This window comes from Pelmatolapia mariae, linkage group LG3_W (genome assembly GCF_036321145.2).
Source record: "Pelmatolapia mariae isolate MD_Pm_ZW linkage group LG3_W, Pm_UMD_F_2, whole genome shotgun sequence".
In the NCBI taxonomy this organism is placed as follows: domain Eukaryota; kingdom Metazoa; phylum Chordata; class Actinopteri; order Cichliformes; family Cichlidae; genus Pelmatolapia; species Pelmatolapia mariae.
The window spans coordinates 35,952,718-35,974,754 of record NC_086229.1 but is presented as its reverse complement, the minus strand read 5'-3'; the positions used below and the strand labels follow the sequence as shown (position 1 = coordinate 35,974,754).

The 22,037-nt window shown below is 43.6% G+C and overlaps 1 protein-coding gene across 1 annotated transcript in view; it reads left to right on the top strand.

Moving 5' to 3' along the window:
* The first annotated feature begins 11,898 nt into the window (after positions 1-11,898).
* The window catches only part of LOC134622347 (NACHT, LRR and PYD domains-containing protein 12-like), a 134,601-nt gene continuing 124,462 nt past the window's right edge, over positions 11,899-22,037 (top strand). The window contains exons 1-3 of the mRNA XM_065470152.1: positions 11,899-12,166; positions 12,271-14,095; positions 19,825-19,998. Coding sequence (XP_065326224.1) covers positions 11,899-12,166; positions 12,271-14,095; positions 19,825-19,998 — 2,267 coding nt within the window. The remainder of the gene's footprint in view (positions 12,167-12,270; positions 14,096-19,824; positions 19,999-22,037) is intronic.

The following is a 22,037-nucleotide window of genomic DNA, read 5'->3' as shown; positions in this document are numbered from 1 at the left end:
CAGCCTGTGTCTGCTGCAGAGAGGTGAGCTGTTAGTAACATGAACTCTTTGATTTAAATGATTTTGATGTTTCCTGGTCTGTAAAATGCATCTCTGTAGACAGTGTTGGGAAGGTTACTTTTAAAATGTATTCCATTACAGAATACTGAATACATGCCCCAAAATGTATTCTGTAACGTATTCCATTACATTACTCAATGAGAGTAACGTATTCTGAATACTTTGGATTACTTAATATATTATCATGCTTTTTACAACTACGTGAATGTACTATTGCTGTGTGATTTATTACTATTACTGAAGGTCCGCGGCTCCGAACCGTAGTAAACGGACCTCTGGCTAATGGTTCATGTCGGGCTCGTAGCTGAAAACTAGCTTGACTTTGCTGTCTGGGTCAACTTTGCTAGCAAGAGACAGAGAGAGGCGTTGAAAGGCTGCTGCAACGGAACTTATTGTTCCGGAGGAAAACACGAACACAGTGTACAGTTGAGTCTTAATAGCTTACTTACAGCTGGGCTCGTCAGGCTCTCTTCTTGGCTGCTGTGGTTATTATTATATTTACATGCTTCCAGCTCCCGTTTTTGCTCCGTGACAGCTCGGACTTTTCCTTTCTCTCCCTCCCTCGCTCACAGACACATAACGGGTATGGTAGTCCATTCTCCCTGCAGCATGGACTACACTGCCCATGATGCTACATTGTTTAGAGCTATGCCTGTAGCATTCTGCCTATTAGCTTAGCACAACAACAACAACAAAAAGGCGCTCTCTCACCCAGGAAACACGCAGAGAGAGAGCGTCGTCCTGTAACCATGGCAACCGTAACGCTGCCGCCTGGAACAACAGAACAGCTGTCAAACAAACCCAAACAATCCGGACCTGTTTCAATATGAAACAGGAAAGTACCGCAGTGTAATCCATTTATTTTAACAAAGTAACTGTATTCTAAATACCACCTTTTAAAACGGTAACTGTAACGGAATACAGTTACTCATATTTTGTATTCTAAATAGGTAATGGATGTATTCCGTTACTCCCCAACACTGTCTGTAGAAGAGCAATGTCTCAAAGCACACACAGGCTCAGCTGTAACTGTCAGGTTATCTGGTTTAAGACACATTTGGACACAATTGGCTGTTTTTAACTATTTATTTTAATCACAGGTGTAAATTTAGACTTCACACATCTGGATCCTAAACTATGATAGAAACAGCTGCTAGCAGTGGGTAGTTTGACTTTAGCCTGGTGGCTAAGCTAACAGAAACCAGCGTGACAGCTGTGCTCTGTGAGAATGATACGCTGCTCTAGAAAGCAAACAAAGGTTTGTGCGGCTCCTCTTCAGAAAAGTGTACAGAGACACTGTATTAGACAAAGGCTCGGCGTGTGAGCCCAGAAGTGTGTAACAGGTGGATGAAGGAGAACCATCACAGTCACGTCTCCATCCCGCCTTTATTAATGAACTTCCTGTTGCTTGCAGATGACAGCAACACCAAGTGTTTGTGCCACATGATGCTGCAGGATTTGTTAACATTTCCATGATGTCTTGATGCATGCTCAATCATCCAGGTAAGTAAATCTCCAAAAGTTGATTCTGTTCATCTGGACGTAGCGTTTTGTGGGAGAAACGTTTCGTCACTCATCCAAGTGACTTCTTCAGTCTCAGCTGACTGCAGGTTTCCCCAATCTTATAAACAGTTGTTACGGGTTCAAAATTGAGGATGAGAGTAAAACAATGATAGTCCAGAAGAGGTCGTTCAAACAATTGATTTTAATGAATGCACGCAGCGTGGAGAGGTGCAAACTGCAAAACAGTTGTACATCTCTACCCAAAATACACTCTAGATTACTTTTATAACATCAGGGTATTGTAACGCCCCTTCTTGCGTTTACAAGCACATAATTTGCATGTACAGAACATCCATGTATTTTAAGAATTAAATGCAAACACAGAAGTTCCTCCTTGTGGCATACTCTTCCGAATATGGTGATGACCTAAGGCCTTTGAGGTCACCATGGACTGGACATCCTTCTGTCACCTGTAACTAGGCAAACTCAAATACCACAAGAAGCTGAATACATTCAGGCCTTTGCTCAGCTACTATTTTACTGTAACAATATACTCAGCATATGAGTTATGATACATATATATTTAACTCAATCATTTTAAAGTAGTTATAACTGCACCTGTAATAAACATGTTAATATTTGATTATGATAACCCCTATAATATAAATTATAACATAATGCCAGCAGCTTCAATAAACACTTTGATGAAATGATAATTAATGCAATGATAAGATGATGGTTATGTAAAATAATCCCTGTAATTCCACACAGTACATTTACATAATGACTGAAACCAGCCCACTGACGGAACAATGGGCTGGGAGGTCAGTTCCTTAATCTTAATTATGCAAATTCTCGTGACCATTGATCAACAACCACTGACCAAAACCCACTGATCAGTGGCCATGAGTACCATTCACAGAGAGTTGGGGAATGGCTGTCCAGATGAACAGATTCAACTTTTGGAGATTTACTTTCCTGGATGATTGAGAATGCATCAAGACATTTTAACCCACTTTGGCAAGGACTGCCTAAAGCTTGTACGTCAGTATGAGCAAACAGCACGTAAGATGGCGGACTACAGGAACCACCTGAGATTCAGCCTCAGATGCCGACAAAACAGGATTACTCCTAAAAGTCTGCAAATGAGCTCTTCAGTCAAAGGCTTCCGGGCAACAAAAATCCTCCAGAAGGCACAGCATCAGTTGCTTAATGAACAGGTGAGGCAAAAAAATTTTACCATCGACATGCTAAAATCTCAAGAGGAGCGGATCCGACGGAGACTGACAATGCTTCTAGATGAGAATACTCTTAAAAAGGTGTTTGACTTTACTGAGAAGGCTCGTCTAGCACAGCACAAGAAGTCTAAGACCAGGCAACAAAGGAAGTTTGACTTACTTGTTGTACATCGGAAACCACCGCAAAATACGGAGAGTGTCCTCAGTGGCCAGAAGAGACACGGATGTGACACGGAGGATGTGGACCAGTAGGTGAAGAATTTGTCTGACAGACAGCTCACCCAAACAGAGAAAAACATCCTTGCTAAAGGGTTGAATTTTGCTGTCACACCGAGACAAATCCCGCTAGTGGAGCTGATCACAGCCACAGAAACAGCAATTCGTAACAACAATATTGCAGAAGTGGAAGCAGAGCAATTACGGACGAAAGTTTTGCCCTTTCTCAGCAATGCAAAGCCCCCAGCATCCAACATCACCATGGAGGAGAGGAAGGCACTCACATCACTTAGTGATGACAACAACATTATCATCCTTCTGGCAGACAAGGGTAGGTGCACAGTATTGCTAAACCAGAAAGACTATCATGAGAAGATTTTGTCACTACTCAGTGATGAAAATACTTATGAGCCCCTGAAACGAGACCCAGGAAGTGGTTACAGCAGGGGTGATAGACTGTCTGAAGCAGTTAGAACAAGACAAGGCTACACCAAGTCTGTATGGTTTACCGAAAATACATAAGCAGGGTGCACTTTTAAGACCGATTGTCTGTATGATCAACTCGGTCACCTATAACATCTCCAAGTTACTGGCTTCGATCCTCAACCCGCTGGTGGGCAGCTCTGAACACCACATCCAGAACACCCTGGATTTTGTTGAGAAGGTGAGACATGTCATTATGGAGGCAGATGAAACCATGGTCTCATACGACGTTACATCTCTCTTCACTTGCATCCCAGTCATGGAAGCGTTGGAGGTAGTCCGTAAGAGATTACAGGATGACACCAACCTCAGCAACAGCACCACTCTGAGCATCGACCAAGTGTGTTTGCTTTTGGAACTGTGTCTTCATTCAACCTACTTCACATACAAGGGTCAGTTCTACAGGCAGAAACATGGGTGTGCCATGGGCTCCCCAGTTTCACCCATCGTGACCAATTTGTACATGGAAGAAGTGGAAAAGAGGGCTTTGCTATCCTACCCTGGAACACCACCAAGCCATTGGTTCAGATATGTGGATGACACCTGGGTGAAAATCAAATCTCAGGACGTACTACATTTCACAGATCACATTAACTCGGTGGACCGACACATCAAGTTCAACAGGGAGGATATGAAAAGTGTCAGCTTAGCCTTCTTAGACTGTGAGATTTCCATCAGTAATGGGGGACATCTAAAAGCTGACGTGTACCGTAAACCTACACATACGGATCAGTATCTAAGGTTTGACTCTCATCATCCACTGGAGCACAAACTGGGTGTCATCAGGACGCTACAACACAGAGCGAACACCATCCCCACTGACACAGCGGCCAGGGAGGCAGAAGGACAGCACATCAAGAAGGCCCTGAGTAAATGTGGTTATCCCAGCTGGACTTTTGTCAAAGCGGGAAAGGCACCTAAAGAAAGCTCAAGCCGATCCAGGAGAGAAGGACAACCGCTGCCCAGGCGAAAACCTGTAGTGATCCCATATGTGTCAGGAGTATCGGAACAGTTGAGACGCATTTTTTCTAAACACCGGGTCTCTGTGGCTTTTAACCCTTTTGAAGCCGGTCGGAGCGGACACGCTCCATTTTGCGTAACTATTTTAAAATCCCGGTAGCTCTGCAACCACGTAAGCTAGCGCAATAATTAATTTTGCATATGAAACCGGAGGAGGTGTACTTACATCTTATGCCATCAGCTTGTCCTAGGTCACAGTTTCCTTCCACATAAAGCTTTGCAAAAACTGCATAAAAAGCACTTGCAGCAACAAAAACATAATATTCCAGAAACACGCTTTGCCGATCCGATCAGCTGTTCGTAACACTTCCTACGTCCATCAGCGCGAACTATCACATGTCCGCCATGACCTGTCTGAAACCGGAAGTGACGTCATTTTGCGGAAATGTAGTTTTTTTTACCACCAGGCCCTTATAAGCCTATACTGGTTTTTAAAAGCTATGTTTGACTTTATGACTTTCTGTGTTGTTTCTGGGATGCTTAGGACTCATATTGCACTGCTGGAAATAGTTTATTTTTGATGCATATGCTGTTTTTTTGCAAATTTCCATCATAATATTTATTTTTGTTTTTCCTGCAGTATATAAAAATTTGTGTATTTCAAAAATAAAACTATGGAGACACTTAAAATAAATTTCCTGTGGTGGGAAACTAGTTTGTGCAACTTTTTTGTATTTACAGTTTTGAGGGATAAGCCTCTTAAATTTCTCTAACTAGAAATATATGTTAAAAAAACAAAAACGATTTTCAATTTTTTTGTAGTTTATTGCACTTTTTTGCAATTTATGTAATTACTATGCACTTAATGCATACATATTATTAAAATTTGGGCTATAATGGTTGTATTGATGTATATCTGTCACGGTTCGGCATGGCAGACCGTGGGGGGTGTAGGGAATGAGGACCCAGTCATGGTACTCTGTGTATAAACAGTGCGTTTATTTACAGTGATGGAAATAACAACAATAAATCCCCGTGTTTTCCCCAGACTCCCGTGTCGTGTTCTCCTAGCGCTCTCTGCTCCCGTGTGTCGGCACTCCCTGTGCCCGCTGCTCTTCATGCCTCCCACGCACCTCCTGCAGGGAACAATAGTGGCAGCCGTCAGCACACTTATCTATGGCAGGCATACACTAAACGACAAAACCTAAACTGGTGACTAACGTGGAGTCTCAAGCAATGATCCTGCGTCGGTGGGAGCTCCAAGACTCTTTTAAGTAGCTCCCCCGACGAGGCCTGATCAGCAGCAGGTGTGTGGCTTTGGGTGTGGCCAGTCCGCCAGCAGGACCACACCCACCAGGCCTGAAGGCGCCCACAGAGACACGCACACACACACACACAGACACATATGCACAAGCATAGAGAAAGGGGAGCAACACCAAAAATACATAACAATATAACAGGTCCATGACTGCCCAGGGGTCCTGGGTCACCCAGTCCCAGGACCCTGACAATATCAACTTGAAATGCTCCCAAAAATGGCACTACAACATGTAAAAATATAATCTAAGCTCTGGCGGACTTGGTTCTATGGTAGGTCTTAAAGGGTTAAACCCCAAAACACGCTGCGCCACAAACTGGTCCACCCCAAGGATTGGGTCCCCCAACACAAACAGAGTAACATAGTATACGCTGTTAAGTGCCAGGAGGATTGCCAGTATTTACACATCCGGGAAACCAAACAACCTCTGGCGAAGCGGATGGCACAACACAGAAGAGCTACCTCGTCAGGCCAGGACTCTGCAGTCTATTTACACCTACTGGCCAGTGGACACTCTTTCAATGATGAGGATGTACACATCCTGGACAGGGAGGAACGCTGAGCGCGGAGTCAAGGAGGCCATTTACGTGAAACGGGTATGACCATCCCTGAATCGAGGAGGGGGCCTAATGGTACATCTTTCGCCATCTTACAATGCTGTGATTGCAGCCATTCCCCAACTCTCTGTGAATGGTACATAACAAAACAAAAGCATGCAAAAGCCCAACAAAATAAATCACTACACGATAAAAAAAGATCAAGAATAAAAAACATCACTACATGCAAGCAAATAAAAACACCAAGTTAAACATTGTCCATTACACCCTGTGACATCAATATGGAGCATAAGTGAGTTTAGGATAGAATCAGACTCAACTAAAGTTAGCTAAAAAAAGCTAGCTGGGTACGTCTTTCGCCACCTTACAACGCTGTGACTGCAGCCATTCCCCAACTCTGTGTAAACTGGTACTCATGGCCATTGATCAGTGGGCTTTGATCAGTGGGTTTTGGTCAGTGGTTGTTGATCAATGATCATGAGAATTTGCATAATTAAGATTAAGGAACTGACCTCCCAGCAAATTGTTCCTTCAGTGGGCTGGTTTCAGTCATTATGTAAATGTACTGTTTATAAGACTGGGGAAACCTGCAGTCAGCTGAGACTGAAGAAGTCACTTGGATGAGTGACGAAACGTTTCTCCCACAAAACGCTACGTCCAGATGAACAGAATCAACTTTTGGAGATGTCCATGATGGTAACATCTCCTCGTCTAACTGCAAACAAATGAACGCTCCTAACAGCAGCTATCACAACCACAGAGGCAGACTGTTTCTCACTGTTGCATTCAGGGACATTTGTTTTCCTGTAAAAAGCTGAACTCTAATCTAAGAGGACTGTTACTGACAGGAAACAGCTGCATTATCTGCAGTCTGTGTGATCACAGCTGCTTCAATGACTTCATTATGTTTGTGTCTGCAGAGGTCAGAGGTCACAGTCTGCAGGATCCAGCTGTCTGTCTGTGACGAGTGACCGGTCCAAAGGAATTATTCCAGACTTCAGTAATGAACCTGGACCAATGAGGTCAGAGACTTTTGATGAGCTCCTTTACATGTTTGTGTTTTCCTGGATAAATGTGACCAAAGATTAATTAAAAAGAAAACAATCTTAGACTTTGTCCTGTAGCGCTGTGTGGCAGGCAGGATTGGACCCAAACACAACACTTTATAGATTTAGTCATTAACCCAGATTATGTTAATCATGTAAAATCCACAAACTTCATCTAGGCTCCTACAATAAGCTAAAACCTTCAGTGGCTTCCCCTGTAATTTATAAGCCTCAGTAATCAAACAGTATTAGTTATTCTGTTGTCTGACAAGAGGAACAGAAAAATAGATTAGAACAGATTTAGTTTGAATTGAGCTGTATTAATGTAACAGAGGATTAACAGGTGGTAAGTTTAAAACAGAAAGGAAACCCTTCTGAAGGGAAGAGCAGTGAAGCAGCCAAGAGAAGTAGCAAATATAAACTCAAGTAGTTAAAACTATAATTTATTTACAAAGAAAGCACTAAAATACTCTGGCCAGGCAGAAACATGAAGTTAAAAACATTAAAAGCCATTAAAACAATACAGCCAAAATTCAATGGGCTCAGCCATGATGATCAAGTCCCATAAAAGTCCAAACGACGCAGAAACCAACAGGATCGTCGCCGTCCTGTCCTTCTCTTCATTCTGGTGCCGACTAAAAAGGAGAGAGGGCCAGTAGCAGTCACCATTCTTAGATTCCACTGGAGATTCGTCTTAGACGGGATTGATCGGGATGGGCAGAGCTCCTAACTCCACCCGCCACTGTGCTGTGCTTCACACGCGTAGCCATGGTGTCACCGTCCCGGGGACATAAGGCGCCATCCCGCTGCCTCTCAATCCCCTGCCGTAGGCTTCTCTCGGCGAGGAGCTACCTCCCCTCAACACCAACACAGACCTCTCTGCTCAGCCCCGATCACCCTCTCCAGTGTGCGGTCGTCCGCGATCTCCGGTCCCTTTCTCCTTTGAGGCACGCACCGGCTGACTGCCTATAGCCGGGCCTCTGTGTCACTCTGCGCGGCCGTCGCCCACACCGGTTACCACGCCATGTCGCTCCTCTCCTCTCTCCGTCTCTCACACTCCCTCTCTTATTAAATAGCTGTGGCGAACCCCAGGTGTGCCAGGTTAATGATCAGGAGGGGCTGTGGAATGGGTATCTCCCCGGAACAATTCACATACCAAAACAAAAGCATGCAAAAGCCCAACAAAATAAAACACTACACGCTAAAAAAAGATCAAGAATAAAAAACATCACTACATGCAAACAAATAAAAACACCAAGTTAAACTTTGCCCATTCCACCCTGTGAGATCCCCCCAAGCTTTAATGGTGGCAGTCCCTGACACCCAGCGCTTTATCAGGCCTATAACTTATGCAGTTGTCCCATATTCCTTCTGCTGGAGCACCCATTCTCCTCTCATTTCAATGTATAGAAGGGGAAGGCAAAACACATTTTTAGCTGGCATCCACTCCTCACGCTCTGGAGCCATGGATTACAATCTTAAACTCAACCTTCCAGCCACATAGATAACCCGAACTTACATTTTCTGCCCAACGTAACATAGTTTGAAGTCACTTAACAGCTCTCAGCTAGGGACTACCAGGGCCCTCCCAGTCTAGCCTGGATTTGAGCTATTCCATCAGAGCTGCATAGCAGCTAACCAAGACCCTCTATCCCGCAATCCCTCCAGCCCACTTAAGTGACATCGAACATTGGACATTGAATAATGAGTTCTAGTAATGTGGCCTGCAAGTCATTCCATAACGTTACTCAGGGCCAAAAAGTTCAACCATTTTCCAACATGGAATTTTATCCCTCCCGTGCTAACGTTCCCACATCATTATATTTACCATTCCCCTGCCTACTACCCACTGCTCAGAACCCGGATCCTGTTGACAACGCCACTTTGTAACCGATGTAATGGTGATTGAGAATTAACACAGGTGTTACTGAGCGGAGGGAAACCCTCCGTAAAAACGGACGGAGTAGTGAGCAGCCAAGGGAATAGACTTGATTAAAAAACTGTATGACTAAAATGTAATTTATTATATTTAACAGTTAAATATAATAATGGGGCGATCGTGGCTCAAGAGTTGGGAGTTCGCCTTGTAATTGGAAGGTTGCCGGTTCGAGCCCCGGCTTGGACAGTCTCGGTCGTTGTGTCCTTGGGCAAGACACTTCACCCGTTGCCTACTGGTGGTGGTCAGAGTGCCCGGTGGCGCCAGTGTCCGGCAGCCTCGCCTCTGTCAGTGCGCCCCAGGGTGGCTGTGGCTACAATGTAGCTTGCCATCACCAGTGTGTGAATGTGTGTGTGAATGGGTGGATGACTGGACGTGTAAAGCGCTTTGGGGTCCTTAGGGGCTAGTAAAGCGCTATACAAATACAGGCCATTTACCATTTACCAAAAATGTAAAATGAATTAAAACAACCCTGGCCAGGGAACAACACAATAAAAATCAATAAAACACAACATTAAAATTCCAGTGGCGTCTGCCATGATATAAGAGTCACTAGAAATTAAAAATCCAGGCAAAAGGTGAAGAAGGGAGGAAACCCGGCGGCGTACTCGCCGTCCTATCAGTGTTCTCCGCTCCGGCGTGCCCGGGTGGGCAGAGCTCTTAACTCTGCCCGCCGCTTCCCAGCAACACGCCAATTGGCACCGGCCCGTCTCGCCGGGGGAGGTAGAGCTCGCTGGTGTCGTATCCTCGTTCACCACTCCACGCCAACCTTTCCCAGCCCGTCTGCGGGCTTGCAGGCATCGCCACCTGACACCATTCACTCCGCCATCTCTGCCGCTCTGTCTCTCCAGGCTGTTCTCTGGTCTGCCAGGCCTCTTGTCCACCTCTGTGCCCTTCCAGGTGTATCTGATTTGTTATTAGAAGTGGGCGGACTCTCTCCGGGACAAGTTAATATATACAATAAAACATGCAATAAAACCGTAAGAATAAAACACTCCACGTTGAAACACAGTAAAACACAGCAAACATGCAAGAAATAAAACCTTCAAATAAAGTCGGTTCTTCCCTGGATGACATCCCCCCACATTAAAACGTTAGTAGTCTCTGCTACGGCACAGCTTCCAGTCCTATAATTCTGGTAGTATCAGCGACATTCCGCAAACCTATTGAAGTCCCGATTTCTGTTTTATTAAACCTGAAGCAGAAGTATAATGATGTGCGCCATTCTGTCCCATGCTACAAAATGATCCATTTCATGTCCCAATGGCATCACTACCTAGCAGGTATGGTGGGGATACTTCCAGGCATAACCTGGGCTTCATGCTTTATCCCAAGCACTGCTGCCTAGCAGCAAATCATAACCCCATGTCCCGCAACAGTCCAGCCGATCTCCCATGACACCCCAAGGTTGGACGTTTCTCTATTACTCCTGTGGCCAGCACTCATACCCGCGCACACTGTCCACAACCCTCTGCTCGGGTGGCTCTTTCACGACAGATACAACTCGGTTTACCTTCCATTTTCTTACAGGATGCTCCCAAAGCAACAGGTACCTTCCTAGCTGCTAGTAAGTCCAGACATCTCGCATCCTGCTCAGGCCTTTTAAATTTCGGCAGCCACGGGGCTCCGGGACATACAGGCATCATCAACTTTGCTATTCCCCTGACTACCCCAACTGCTCTTAACTCCGTATCCTATGTCGACAACACCAATTATGTAACGGTGGAATGGGTATCTCCCCGGAACAATTCACATAACAAAACAAAAGCATACAAAAGCCCAACAAAATAAATCACTAAACGATAAAAAAAGATCAAGAATAAAAAACATCACTACATGCAAGCAAATAAAAACACCAAGTTAAACATTGTCCATTACACCCTGTGACATCAATATGGAGCATAAGTGAGTTTAGGATAGAATCAGACTCAACTAAAGTTAGCTAAAAAAAGCTAGCTGGGTACATCTTTCGCCACCTTACAACACTGTGACTGCAGCCATTCCCCAACTCTGTGTAAACTGGTACTCATGGCCATTGATCAGTGGGCTTTGATCAGTGGGTATTGGTCAGTGGTTGTTGATCAATGGTCATGAGAATTTGCATAACTAAGATTAAGGAACTGACCTCCCAGCCCATTGTTCCTTCAGTGGGCTGGTTTCAGTCATTATGTAAATGTACTGTTTATAAGATTGAAACCTGCAGTCAGCTGAGACTGAAGAAGTCACTTGGATGAGTGAAGAAATGTTTCTCCCACAAAACGCTACGTCCAGATGAACAGAATCAACTTTTGGAGAAAGCTGGCTGAGTTTAGTTTAGTCTTACAACAACATGAACACACTCACATGACTTTTCTATTGGTTATAAATTGTCCATGAAAGTTTCCATAGTTCATGGTCGTCCATCAATATTTAATATTTCCCAGAGCTTTAACCTCAGTGCATACAATCAAATCTAACAGTGTTAGCCACTTTAGTCCTTTTAATTAACAAAAGGCTGCCTTGTTCCTTAGTGTTGATGAAATCAAAGGAACTGTGAGGAACTGCAGTGTGGTCAATTCTGGATGTTTTACATTGACAGTAAATGATTTTAGTGATAAAGAAGTGTGTTCACAGAGAGCGGAAGAGGAGTGGTGTTTGTGAGGAGGAGCAGCTGCCCTGCTGTCCTTTGTGTCAGGACGTCCTGAAGGATCCAGTCTCTACCAGCTGTGGACACTGGTTCTGCAGACAGTGCATCTCTTCATACTGGGACCACTCTGCTTCATCAGGAGACTCCTCCTGTCCCCAGTGTGGAGAAAGATCCAGAAGCAAAGCTGGACTGCAGACAGCCAGTCAGAGCAGCTGTGTACAAAGTAAGACTGAACATCTGTCTGCTGATGGACTCGTTTCTGAAAACTTGACTTCTTGTTGTTGTTCAGACATTGAAGAGTTTTCTTTCTGTTTTTCTTTCTTTCAGCAGATGTTGGTCTGCAGGAGGTTTTAGATGAACATAAGATCAGTCTGAGGACGAGATGTGAACATGTGACTGAAGCAAGTGATGAAACAGGAAGTAGAACCCTCCTAAACAGGATCTACACTGAGCTCTACATCACAGAGGGACAGAGTGAAGAGATTCATACCCAACATGAGGTGAGGCAGCTGGAGACAGCTTCCAAGATGGATGCCCTCCATGACACTCCAATCAGGTGCCAGGACATCTTTAAAGCCTTCCCTGACCAACAGAGACCCATCAGAGTGGTTCTGACCAATGGCGTGGCTGGTGTTGGAAAAACCTTCTCAGTGCAGAAGTTCACTCTGGACTGGGCAGAGGGCTTGGAGAACCAACATGTCAGTGTGGTGGTTCTGCTTTCATTCAGGGAGCTGAACCTGATCAGAGATGAGCAGTACAGTCTTCTGGAGCTGCTCCATGTTTTCCATCCAACATTACAGAAGGTCACAGCAGAGAAGCTGGCTGTCTCTCAGCTTTTGTTCATCTTTGACGGCCTGGATGAAAGCAGACTTTCATTGGATTTCACCAACAGGAAGCTGCTGTCTGATGTCACACAGAAGTCATCAGTCAGCCAGCTGCTGACAAACCTCATCCAGGGGAATCTGCTTCCCTCGGCTCTCGTCTGGATCACTTCCCGACCTGCAGCAGCCAATCAGATCCCTCCTACATGTGTTGACAGGCTAACAGAAGTACGAGGCTTCACTGACGCCCAGAAGGAGGAGTACTTCAGGAGGAGATTCAGTGATGAAGAGCTGTCCAGCAGAATCATCTCCCACATGAAGACATCCAGGAGCCTCCACATCATGTGTAGTATCCCAGTCTTCTGCTGGATCACTGCTACAGTTCTGGAGCACATGTTGACTACAGAGCAGAGAGGAGAGCTGCCCAAGACCCTGACTGACATGTACTCACACTTCCTGCTGATTCAGACAAAGAGGAAGAAGAACAAGTACCATGAGGGACATGAGACGAGTCCACAGGAGCTGACGGAGGCTGACAGGGAAGTTCTTCTGAAGCTGGGGAGGCTGGCGTTTGAACATCTGGAGAAAGGAAACATCATGTTCTACCAAGAAGACCTGGAGCAGTGTGGTCTGGATGTGACAGAGGCCTCGGTGTACTCAGGAGTTTGTACAGAGATCTTCAAAAGAGAGTGTGTGATCTTCCAGAAACCAGTCTACTGCTTTGTTCATCTGAGCATTCAGGAGTTTCTGGCTGCAGTCTACATGTTCCACTGTCACACCAACAGGAAGACAGAGGTGCTGAAGAACTTCCTAAAATCAAAATCTTTGACCAAGATGATTTCAGGTCTTTTTGATAACAGAGATCTCCAATCACTTAATGTTTTACTGAGCAGAGTCATGTATAAATCCCTCCAGAGTCAAAATGGCCACCTGGACCTGTTTGTTCGCTTCCTTCATGGCCTCTGTCTGGAGTCCAACCAGAGACTCTTAGGAGGTCTGCTGGGTCAGACAAAGATCAGTCCAGGAACCATCCAGAGAGTCATCAACAACCTGAAGAAGATGAACAGTGATAAAATCTCTCCTGAAAGAAGCCTCAACATCTTCCACTGTCTGATGGAGATGAACGACCTCTCAGTACATCTGGAGATCCAAGAGTTCCTGACATCAGAGAACAGATATAAGGAACTCTCTGAGATCCAGTGCTCAGCTCTGGCCTTCATGCTGCAGATGTCAGAGGAGGTTCTAGATGAGTTGGACCTGCAGAAGTACAACACATCAAAGCGGGGACGACTGAGACTGATTCCAGCTGTGAGGAACTGCAAAAAGGCTCTGTGAGTCCAGATGTGATCATTAACATCATTAATTAGTGTAGATTAGTAGGTTAGTTCTTCAGATATACACAGTACTAAATGACTCTCATTAGTCTGGGTTTCTCAGATGAAATTATCTTTTCTGTTGATCAGGAAATGTGTGTGTGCACTTAGCATGATCCTACATTGATAGTCGTACGCTGTGTGTTGTAGATTCACATCTACATGTAGTACCTGTGTGGTGTCATTAGGGGGCAGTATTTTAAATCTGCTGCTGCTGTTGTTGGTCATTCGGACGCTGCTGTTAGAGAGACAGAAATCATGCCCTGGAGGTCGGGGCAGTGGCCCCCCACACCCTCTAGCAGATCATTACATGAAGGAACCTTTTAAAAACAAGCGCGTTCATGCTCACAGGTGTACACACGGGTGATCACACACACAAATTACACCCTTTTTGGCTCCTACCTCAAAGCACACTGTGCGCTGTCGATCTCACGTGCTGCACAATAATGTTTAATATTTAGTATTTACTGTCATATTCTCATATATCATTGTGATCTTGTTTATTACTCTCGTTTTCTTCTGCTTGCTTTCTTTTTTCTTTCTCAACAGGTGATCCAGGTGATCGATATATGTATTTTTTGTCTGCTTATTCTGTTGGTTTTTGTTTTTTGCCCTTTTTCCCCGTCCCTCTTCTCAGGTTTTTTTCTTTCCCTCTTTCTTTCTCCACATTCTCTCCTCCAGTCAAGTCTGTCCCGTATTCAGCAAGTGAAAATAAAATAAACAATAAAAAGTTGAATCAAATGGACCATTACGGCAAGGCTGGGATGGTCCATTTGGTAAAGTAAATCCGTTGGGCATCTTTCTTCGCCTTTAGACAATAATTCTGATGGCAAAAGAACCAAACGGGACAGGTTTAAAAAAAAAAAAAAAAAAAAAAAAAAAAAAAAAAAAAAAAAAATAAGAGAGACAGAAATAAGAGTCTATGGCTGTGTCCCAATTCAGGGTATGCACGCTTGAAGTACGCATTTCAAGTGCGAATACGTCACCGCCACGCGACAACGGCTGTCCCAATTCAAAGTGCACTTCAAATGCATACTCCAAATGCGCTGTCGATTTCCCCAAATATCAAGTGTGGTCCGGTGCACGCTTCGTGGTCCCATATATCCCACAATTCGTAGTGCAGCGGTGGGTGTGGATAATTTTGCCGCAAAATACGGCAGAAGGGAGCGGCTGAAGAGTGAACTGGCAAAAGTAAGTCCTGAATATTATGTCACTTATTTATATGCAAATTTTTAAGAACATTAAAACATTACTGTTGGCCACATGTCGGCAAAGTTATGTGACATTAGTGATGTTTGTACTTTCAGCGGTGACTTGGTTTTAAAGCCTCTACTTCTAAATATATATATAGTCAACCTTAATCTTACAGAGAATGTGATGATTTTATGGATAATTAAAGTCAGTCATATATCCACAAACACAACAAGCTGAAAGTCAGTGATGCTGCTCGGTTTGCAGTCCTGAATATCACGGCACAAGCAGGATTCACTGCACTGTTAATGTTAGCTATGTTATATTGCTGCCTCTGTTCGGTGGTGTCGAGCCAAACGGACTTTAACGTGTGTTTGAACGAGCTGACGGTTCACTCGTTAAGCTGAAAGAAAGATGCTTTAATCTCAGGAGTCACACATGTGTCCACTGGACCATCTGGAACTCTTCTTGTTTAGCACTCGTAATAACACAAACACTAAATCCTCCTTCTCTTGTGCTGTTTTGTAGCAGTGTATACACCTGAGACTGTCACCTGTCTGTCTGTCCTGCACTCTCTCTCTGTTTCGTTCTCTCTGATTGTGGAATAAAAGTATGAACATGTATTTATAAGTTACACTTGTGTTTGAATCCTGCAGCTTATCACACATTTGATTTCCATGTGTGACGACTGCAAGTGTCCAGAGTGAGGACAGACTGAGGGATCCACTGCTGCACATCATCTGTGAGGCTTTGCACCCCTGATGATCCACCAGGACAAACTCAGCAGTGTGTGAGGAAGAGGAGGAGGAAGAGCCAGCAGCAGCTGACAGATGGAGAGAATAGACAGACTGTTCCCTGTTTGTGAAGGACTGCTAGGAAAGTTTAACATAACTAATTGTCTGTCCTGAATCAGTCTTATTAGGTAATGTTCAAATAATGTTATCATCCCAGTGTTTTCAGTGTGGGAGAAAGTACTCAGGGCCTTCAACTTACACACTATGAAAGGCAGCAACAAGTTTAATATTCAGAAACCTAAAGTATGTATCAGCAGCAGAATGGAGCTAAAAATAAATGTTTGTTTCAGTTCTATGAAGCTTTGAGTATTTTGGATTAGTAATACTGCTGTGTTTGTTGCATCATATTGCTGTAATTGTTTATATGCTTTATATATTCTGAGGTAAGTTGATCTATAGTGTTACATCATATTCTATAATGATGTTATGTGTTTGTAGACTTTCTGCCCAGTTTGACCCATTTAGCAGAAGTCAGCCTGTTTAAGGCTCTGATATCTATTCTGTATGACTTAAAGCAGTTATGACATGGTCTGATTTTCTCACCCAATAAAGGAATATTTAATATATCAGTCTACTCTTCATTCCATCAGAAACAGTTTTCACAGCTCGTACATTTTCCTTTTTACACATATATGTAAGCATTGAGCCAAATTCAGTAATGCCAACAAATTAGACGAACAATATTTGTCTCTTATGTATAATACATCTATATATACACTGTCAAAGATACTTGTCTTTGAGTGAAGATTTAAGGTGATAGGAAATATAAATAACTGCAACTTTAATCTTTGACCCAGAGATCAAGCTCACTGCTGTAATATATCCTGTAATATATATATATATATATATATATACCATAATAATCTGACAATACATATAATATTGGCCATATTATATTTACATTACCACAGTAAGATGATTTTAGTCTCATGAACAACATTAGCTAATTGTTATTTACTAGCTAATCTTAAATGACTGTTCAGTACAGAAATGAATCCCAACTATCATGTTTTACAGTCCCGTGGTCTCAGCCTCAGATACTCAACTAATCAAAGTGATGTCATGACAAAAATGAAGGACCAACAGAATATTTTTTCTCCTTCATTTCTGTCACACACTGCTGTATGACACGTTTCTCGCAGTTAGTATCATGGTTGCTAGTCAACCTGAACAGCGCGACGAACGCTAGACCGTCCCATTTCACAACCCTCTCACTTCCGCACTTCCCGTACTTATAGTACGCACCGTCCGTAGTACGCGTAGTGTGCGTACTTCAAGCGTGCATACCCTGAATTGGGACACAGCCTATGAAGAGCTTCTTTGTAGTGAAGTGTACTCTGATGTTACAAAGAGACAAATATCCAAAGCAGTCACCGTCTGAGCTTCTCCTCTGACTACAGACAGAACTACAGACTCACCATAAACATGGTGAGTGAGGATGAAGGTGCTGAGGAAGACTCTGGTTTTGTGTGATTAAAGTGTGATGTACTGATGAGTGACAGAGCTGCGGTTCAGAGTGAGGCTCAGAGGTGAACCAGCTGTGCTCTCTTACTGCCCACAGTGGGACAAACTGAGTGAGAAGACACTGCTGACATCTGGACTGAACATGTGTCAAATATGTGAGCTGATGTCACAGCAGCACATGGATTCACTCTCATTCCTGCTGCTGCTCCTAATAACCAATGTCTGACTTCATGTCCTCATTAATCACAGAGCTGATTGTTCAATGTTTAGTTGTTGCTGCTGAAATGTCGTCCCTATTTTCTGCTGATGGAATTCACTGCTGTGTGTTTGGCTGCTGTTTACATCCACGAGCTGACTTCCGGGCAGCGCTGGCCAATCTTCATGATGTCATCAGTGCTTTATAGACGGTGGGAGGTTCATGTTGTAACCACAAAGTGTTTGTGTCCATACGCTGCAACCTTCCACACCATCCTTTATTGTACAGACTCAGCAGCAGCTCCATGGATCCCAAATCCAAGAGTGGAGAACAGATTTGAAGTGTGTCACATCCATGCAGTCACAGCTTTTTCCACCATGTTTCCACTGATATTAATCCTGTTCAATGACAAGTTTCATATCAGTGAATATGTTCGTTAGAACGTCCACTGACATGTTTAAGTGTCCTGCTGGAAATCACTCAAATCATCCATGAAATCCATGAAAAATCCTTTTAGTGTTTCTAACTTCACCATCTGTCCTCTCTCTCTCTCCATCCTCCTCACTGCTTCTTTCACTGATAATCACACAAACATCATATTCAGCTACAAAATAACACAATAATATCATCTGATGATCATTATTATAAGAGCAGGCTCCATATTTGATATCAGAGTAACACACTGCTTGGTTATGTGAAGTCATCATCAAGGAATGTGGGTCAAACAGAAGCTCTCTGATTGGTTGCTGACCTTGGTCACCTGTCCACTCTCACCTGTTTGTGTTTGCTCTCTCTTTGCTGTCTCCATCCTCTCTCTCCTTTCTCTCCCTCTCTGTCTTTGTACCGTCACTCAGGTCCAATGGAAACAGTGACATTTACAAACCAATCAAAGACAAACTGATCCATGTCAGGTTATAACAATATTCAAAGTCTAAGGAGCTTGGAAAGAAAAGCGTCTGGACTTCTTTGAGTTGCTTGAAGACGTTTCACCTCTCATCTGAGAAGCTTCTTCAGTTCTAAGGGTTAATGGTGGAGAGTCCAAGATTTAAACCCAGTGGGAGTTTCCCCCCAAAGAGGGACAAAGGACCCCTGATGATCCTCTACCTAATCACATGAGCCAAGGTGTGGAAGTGGGTGTGGGTCCCAATCAGCCAGGGTTTCGGGTGAGCTCATTGTGAAACCTGGCCCCACCCTATCATGTGATTTCCTGAGGTCAGATGGCCCAGGATGTGAGTGGGCGTTAAGGCGTCTCGGAAGGGATCTCAAAACTGGATTATAGATGGCAGACAATTGGTGTCGTAAAACACCACCTCTGTTCAAAGATGGTCGCTCACAGTGGACATAGATGGCTTCTTTCACTCACTGGAGTCATAAACACTAAAGCCCAGAACAGGAATACAAATCTTTTTCTGCCAACTAGTGACACACCAGCAGACTAATGGCTCAGAAAGCTAAAATGAGCCAATCATTTCTTTGTTTAGTTCCCCTGGAATCAGATCTGACATCAGCAGCTCTGAGTTCATTTGTCATTATTCTCCATGATGAGATTTCTGCTCCGTTTGGTAACAGTCAGCAGGTTTTTCCTGCATGTGGACGTGAACAGTGGTACCTGAGAATAGCAGGAAGCAAACAGAGATCATCTTTCCAGCTGGAACTCTTCATTGAGCTTAACTCATTCAAAATATTCTGGAGTCAGATTCAAAACAGGAAACAGTCCAAATGTGTGTCTTCACTCTGACTCTGGATCAGATCTCAGTGACAGACTGTGGACATTATGGAAGCCTAAATGTGACACCATCTTCCTCCTTCATCTGTAGATTAAAGCCAAACAAAGATTCTCATTAAAAGTCTGCAGGTCTGAGAGAGACTGAATCATTGTTTCATGTCAAACACAGTAAGAGGAGCTGAAGCACAGATGTGAAGTGCAGATGTTCATCAGATTATGACCTCACTCTGTTTTGTCTTCATATACATTCAGTCTGTGTTTCTAATGCAGAGTTCTGCTTTTATAATAACACATTTTATATTTTCTATAATCACAGACTGATTGGCTGTGAACTCAAAGACACTCACTGTGAAGTTGTGGCCTCAGCTCTGAAGTCCAACCCCTCCCATCTGACAGAGCTGGACATGAGTGGAAACAAGCTGCAGGATTCAGGTGTGAAGCTTCTGTGTGCTGGACTGGAGAGTCCAAACTGTCGACTGGAGACTCTGAGGTGAGTTCACTGACTGTGGCTGTTGTTGTTTTTCTATATTTCAGATCTTTGATGTTTGAAACTTTCTTTAGTTTATAAATGTTCAGGGTGTGTCTGAAGACAAATAGGAAGAAGTTTGAGTGCTTTTAGAAATGTTGTGTCTTTCCAAACGACTGAACAACAGTTTGTCCTTTTGGCTTCAAATAGAAGTGATAGACTTGAGCAGGGTTCATTTAAAGGCTGACAGAAGTCGAGTAGTAACGGGGAGATGTTTGACAGGACAGTTCTTCAGCCTTCACGGGTTCATGTTGTACTCCATCAGTCAGTGAAGATGAAGTCAGTAATGATGAGGCTGTAGAGTGTGTGAGGGATGTGAATGAGGCTGCTGAAGATCTGATGATAGCAGATAAAAGAAGGGCTGCAGAGACTTCTGTCTGACTTCTGTCGAAACAGAGAGAAAAAAAGAAATGATTGTAAAAGCTAATAAAGGTGAAGTTAGGAGCTGTGATGATGTTCATGGTATCAGAAGCTGATATGGCTTCTACAGACACGATCCACACAGCTGCTGTGGTGAGGTGTGTTTTAAAGCAGAGGAACACAGAGCAGCCTAACACAGGCCCAAACATGACAACAAAGCAGGATTCTGTCACGGTTCTGGGTCCGTTGGACCCAGTATTTTGAGTTTAGTATGTTTGGGTTTATATTTGAATGATGGATTGTTTTCTTGTTGTGCTGGTGTTGATGATTATGATGTCTAGTATTAGAGTTTCATGTTTCTGTTTATCATTGTTTTTAGGAATTGTGGTCTCACTTATTATTTGGGGTTCATGTATTACTTTCTGTCCGCCTCTCTGTGTTGAGTCCGTGTCTTTGAGTTGTGTTTCTTGTTTCCTGTTTTATTGTGAAAGTCTTTGTCTTATGTTAGTGTGTCTAGCTTCGCTCCCCCGTCCTCGTTAGCCCTGATCTCTCCCAGCTGTGTCTCCCTTCTGTTGCCCATTCCCTCATTACTACCCTGTGTATTTAAGCCCTGTGTTTTCCTCAACCCAGCGTCGCGTCGAACCATCAGTTTATGCCTGTGTGTTTTGGTTCTCCATGTTCAGTGTTCACTTCATGTTTTGTTTTCGTGCCAGCAATAAAGCTGAGGTTTTAAGTTACAATTCAGTGTCAGAGTCCTGCGTTTGGATCCTCCTCTCCGCCTGCCCGCACACAGAGCCCTGACAGATTCAGGCTCCTCTTCCTCTTTTCATTTGTTTAAGTTTCATTTGAGTTTGGGCGAGACTAACAACCTTGAGAGCAGAGGGGAGAAAGGCTGGCTGTAACACCACCACTTTACTATATTCTACCTGTAACATCATTTTATCAGGAAACATATATATGCTCATGTTTTTAGTATGTTTTGGCTTGAAGAGCTAAACTGTAAGAAAATCAAATGGTGCTCTTTATTATTGTGTTGGTTTAGTTTCCTGTGTCTTAGAAGGAGCCCAGCTATGCGTGGCCCCTGGGCCTGTGGTCAGAGTGTGTATTGGATAATCTGGCCCAGGATGAGGCCAGACAGAAATGGGATTAAATTTGAGCTTAGTGTAGTTTGATTTCAGCCCAATTTAAAACAATCAAAACATTTTTAATGGCTTTTCTACTTTATACTGTAGAATTTCTTTGAAACTGTGTTCAAAAGGAGAAGCTTTAACTTTGTAGGTTAGCAGTCTCTGTTTCCTGTTCAGGTTGGATGCTTTGGTGCGTTGAATCATGTGGTTTACACATCTGGGTTCCAAGTTCACACGTTGTTCAGGCAACATCGACTGTTGAAGAACGAAGTCAAAGTTGTCAGCACACATTTGCATCAGCACAACAATAAAAGCAGGAAGCCCCCCCCCAAAAAAACAAAAACAAAAAACAAACAAACAAACAAAAAAACGCTGCATCAGCTGATTCATGACAAAGCGCCTTGGGGCGACTTTTGTTGTGATTTGGCGCTATATAAATTAAATTGAATTGAATTGAATCGAAAATGCCAGTTTGTGCTTCATCAGTGTTGCACTTTATATAAAGTCCCTTAACAC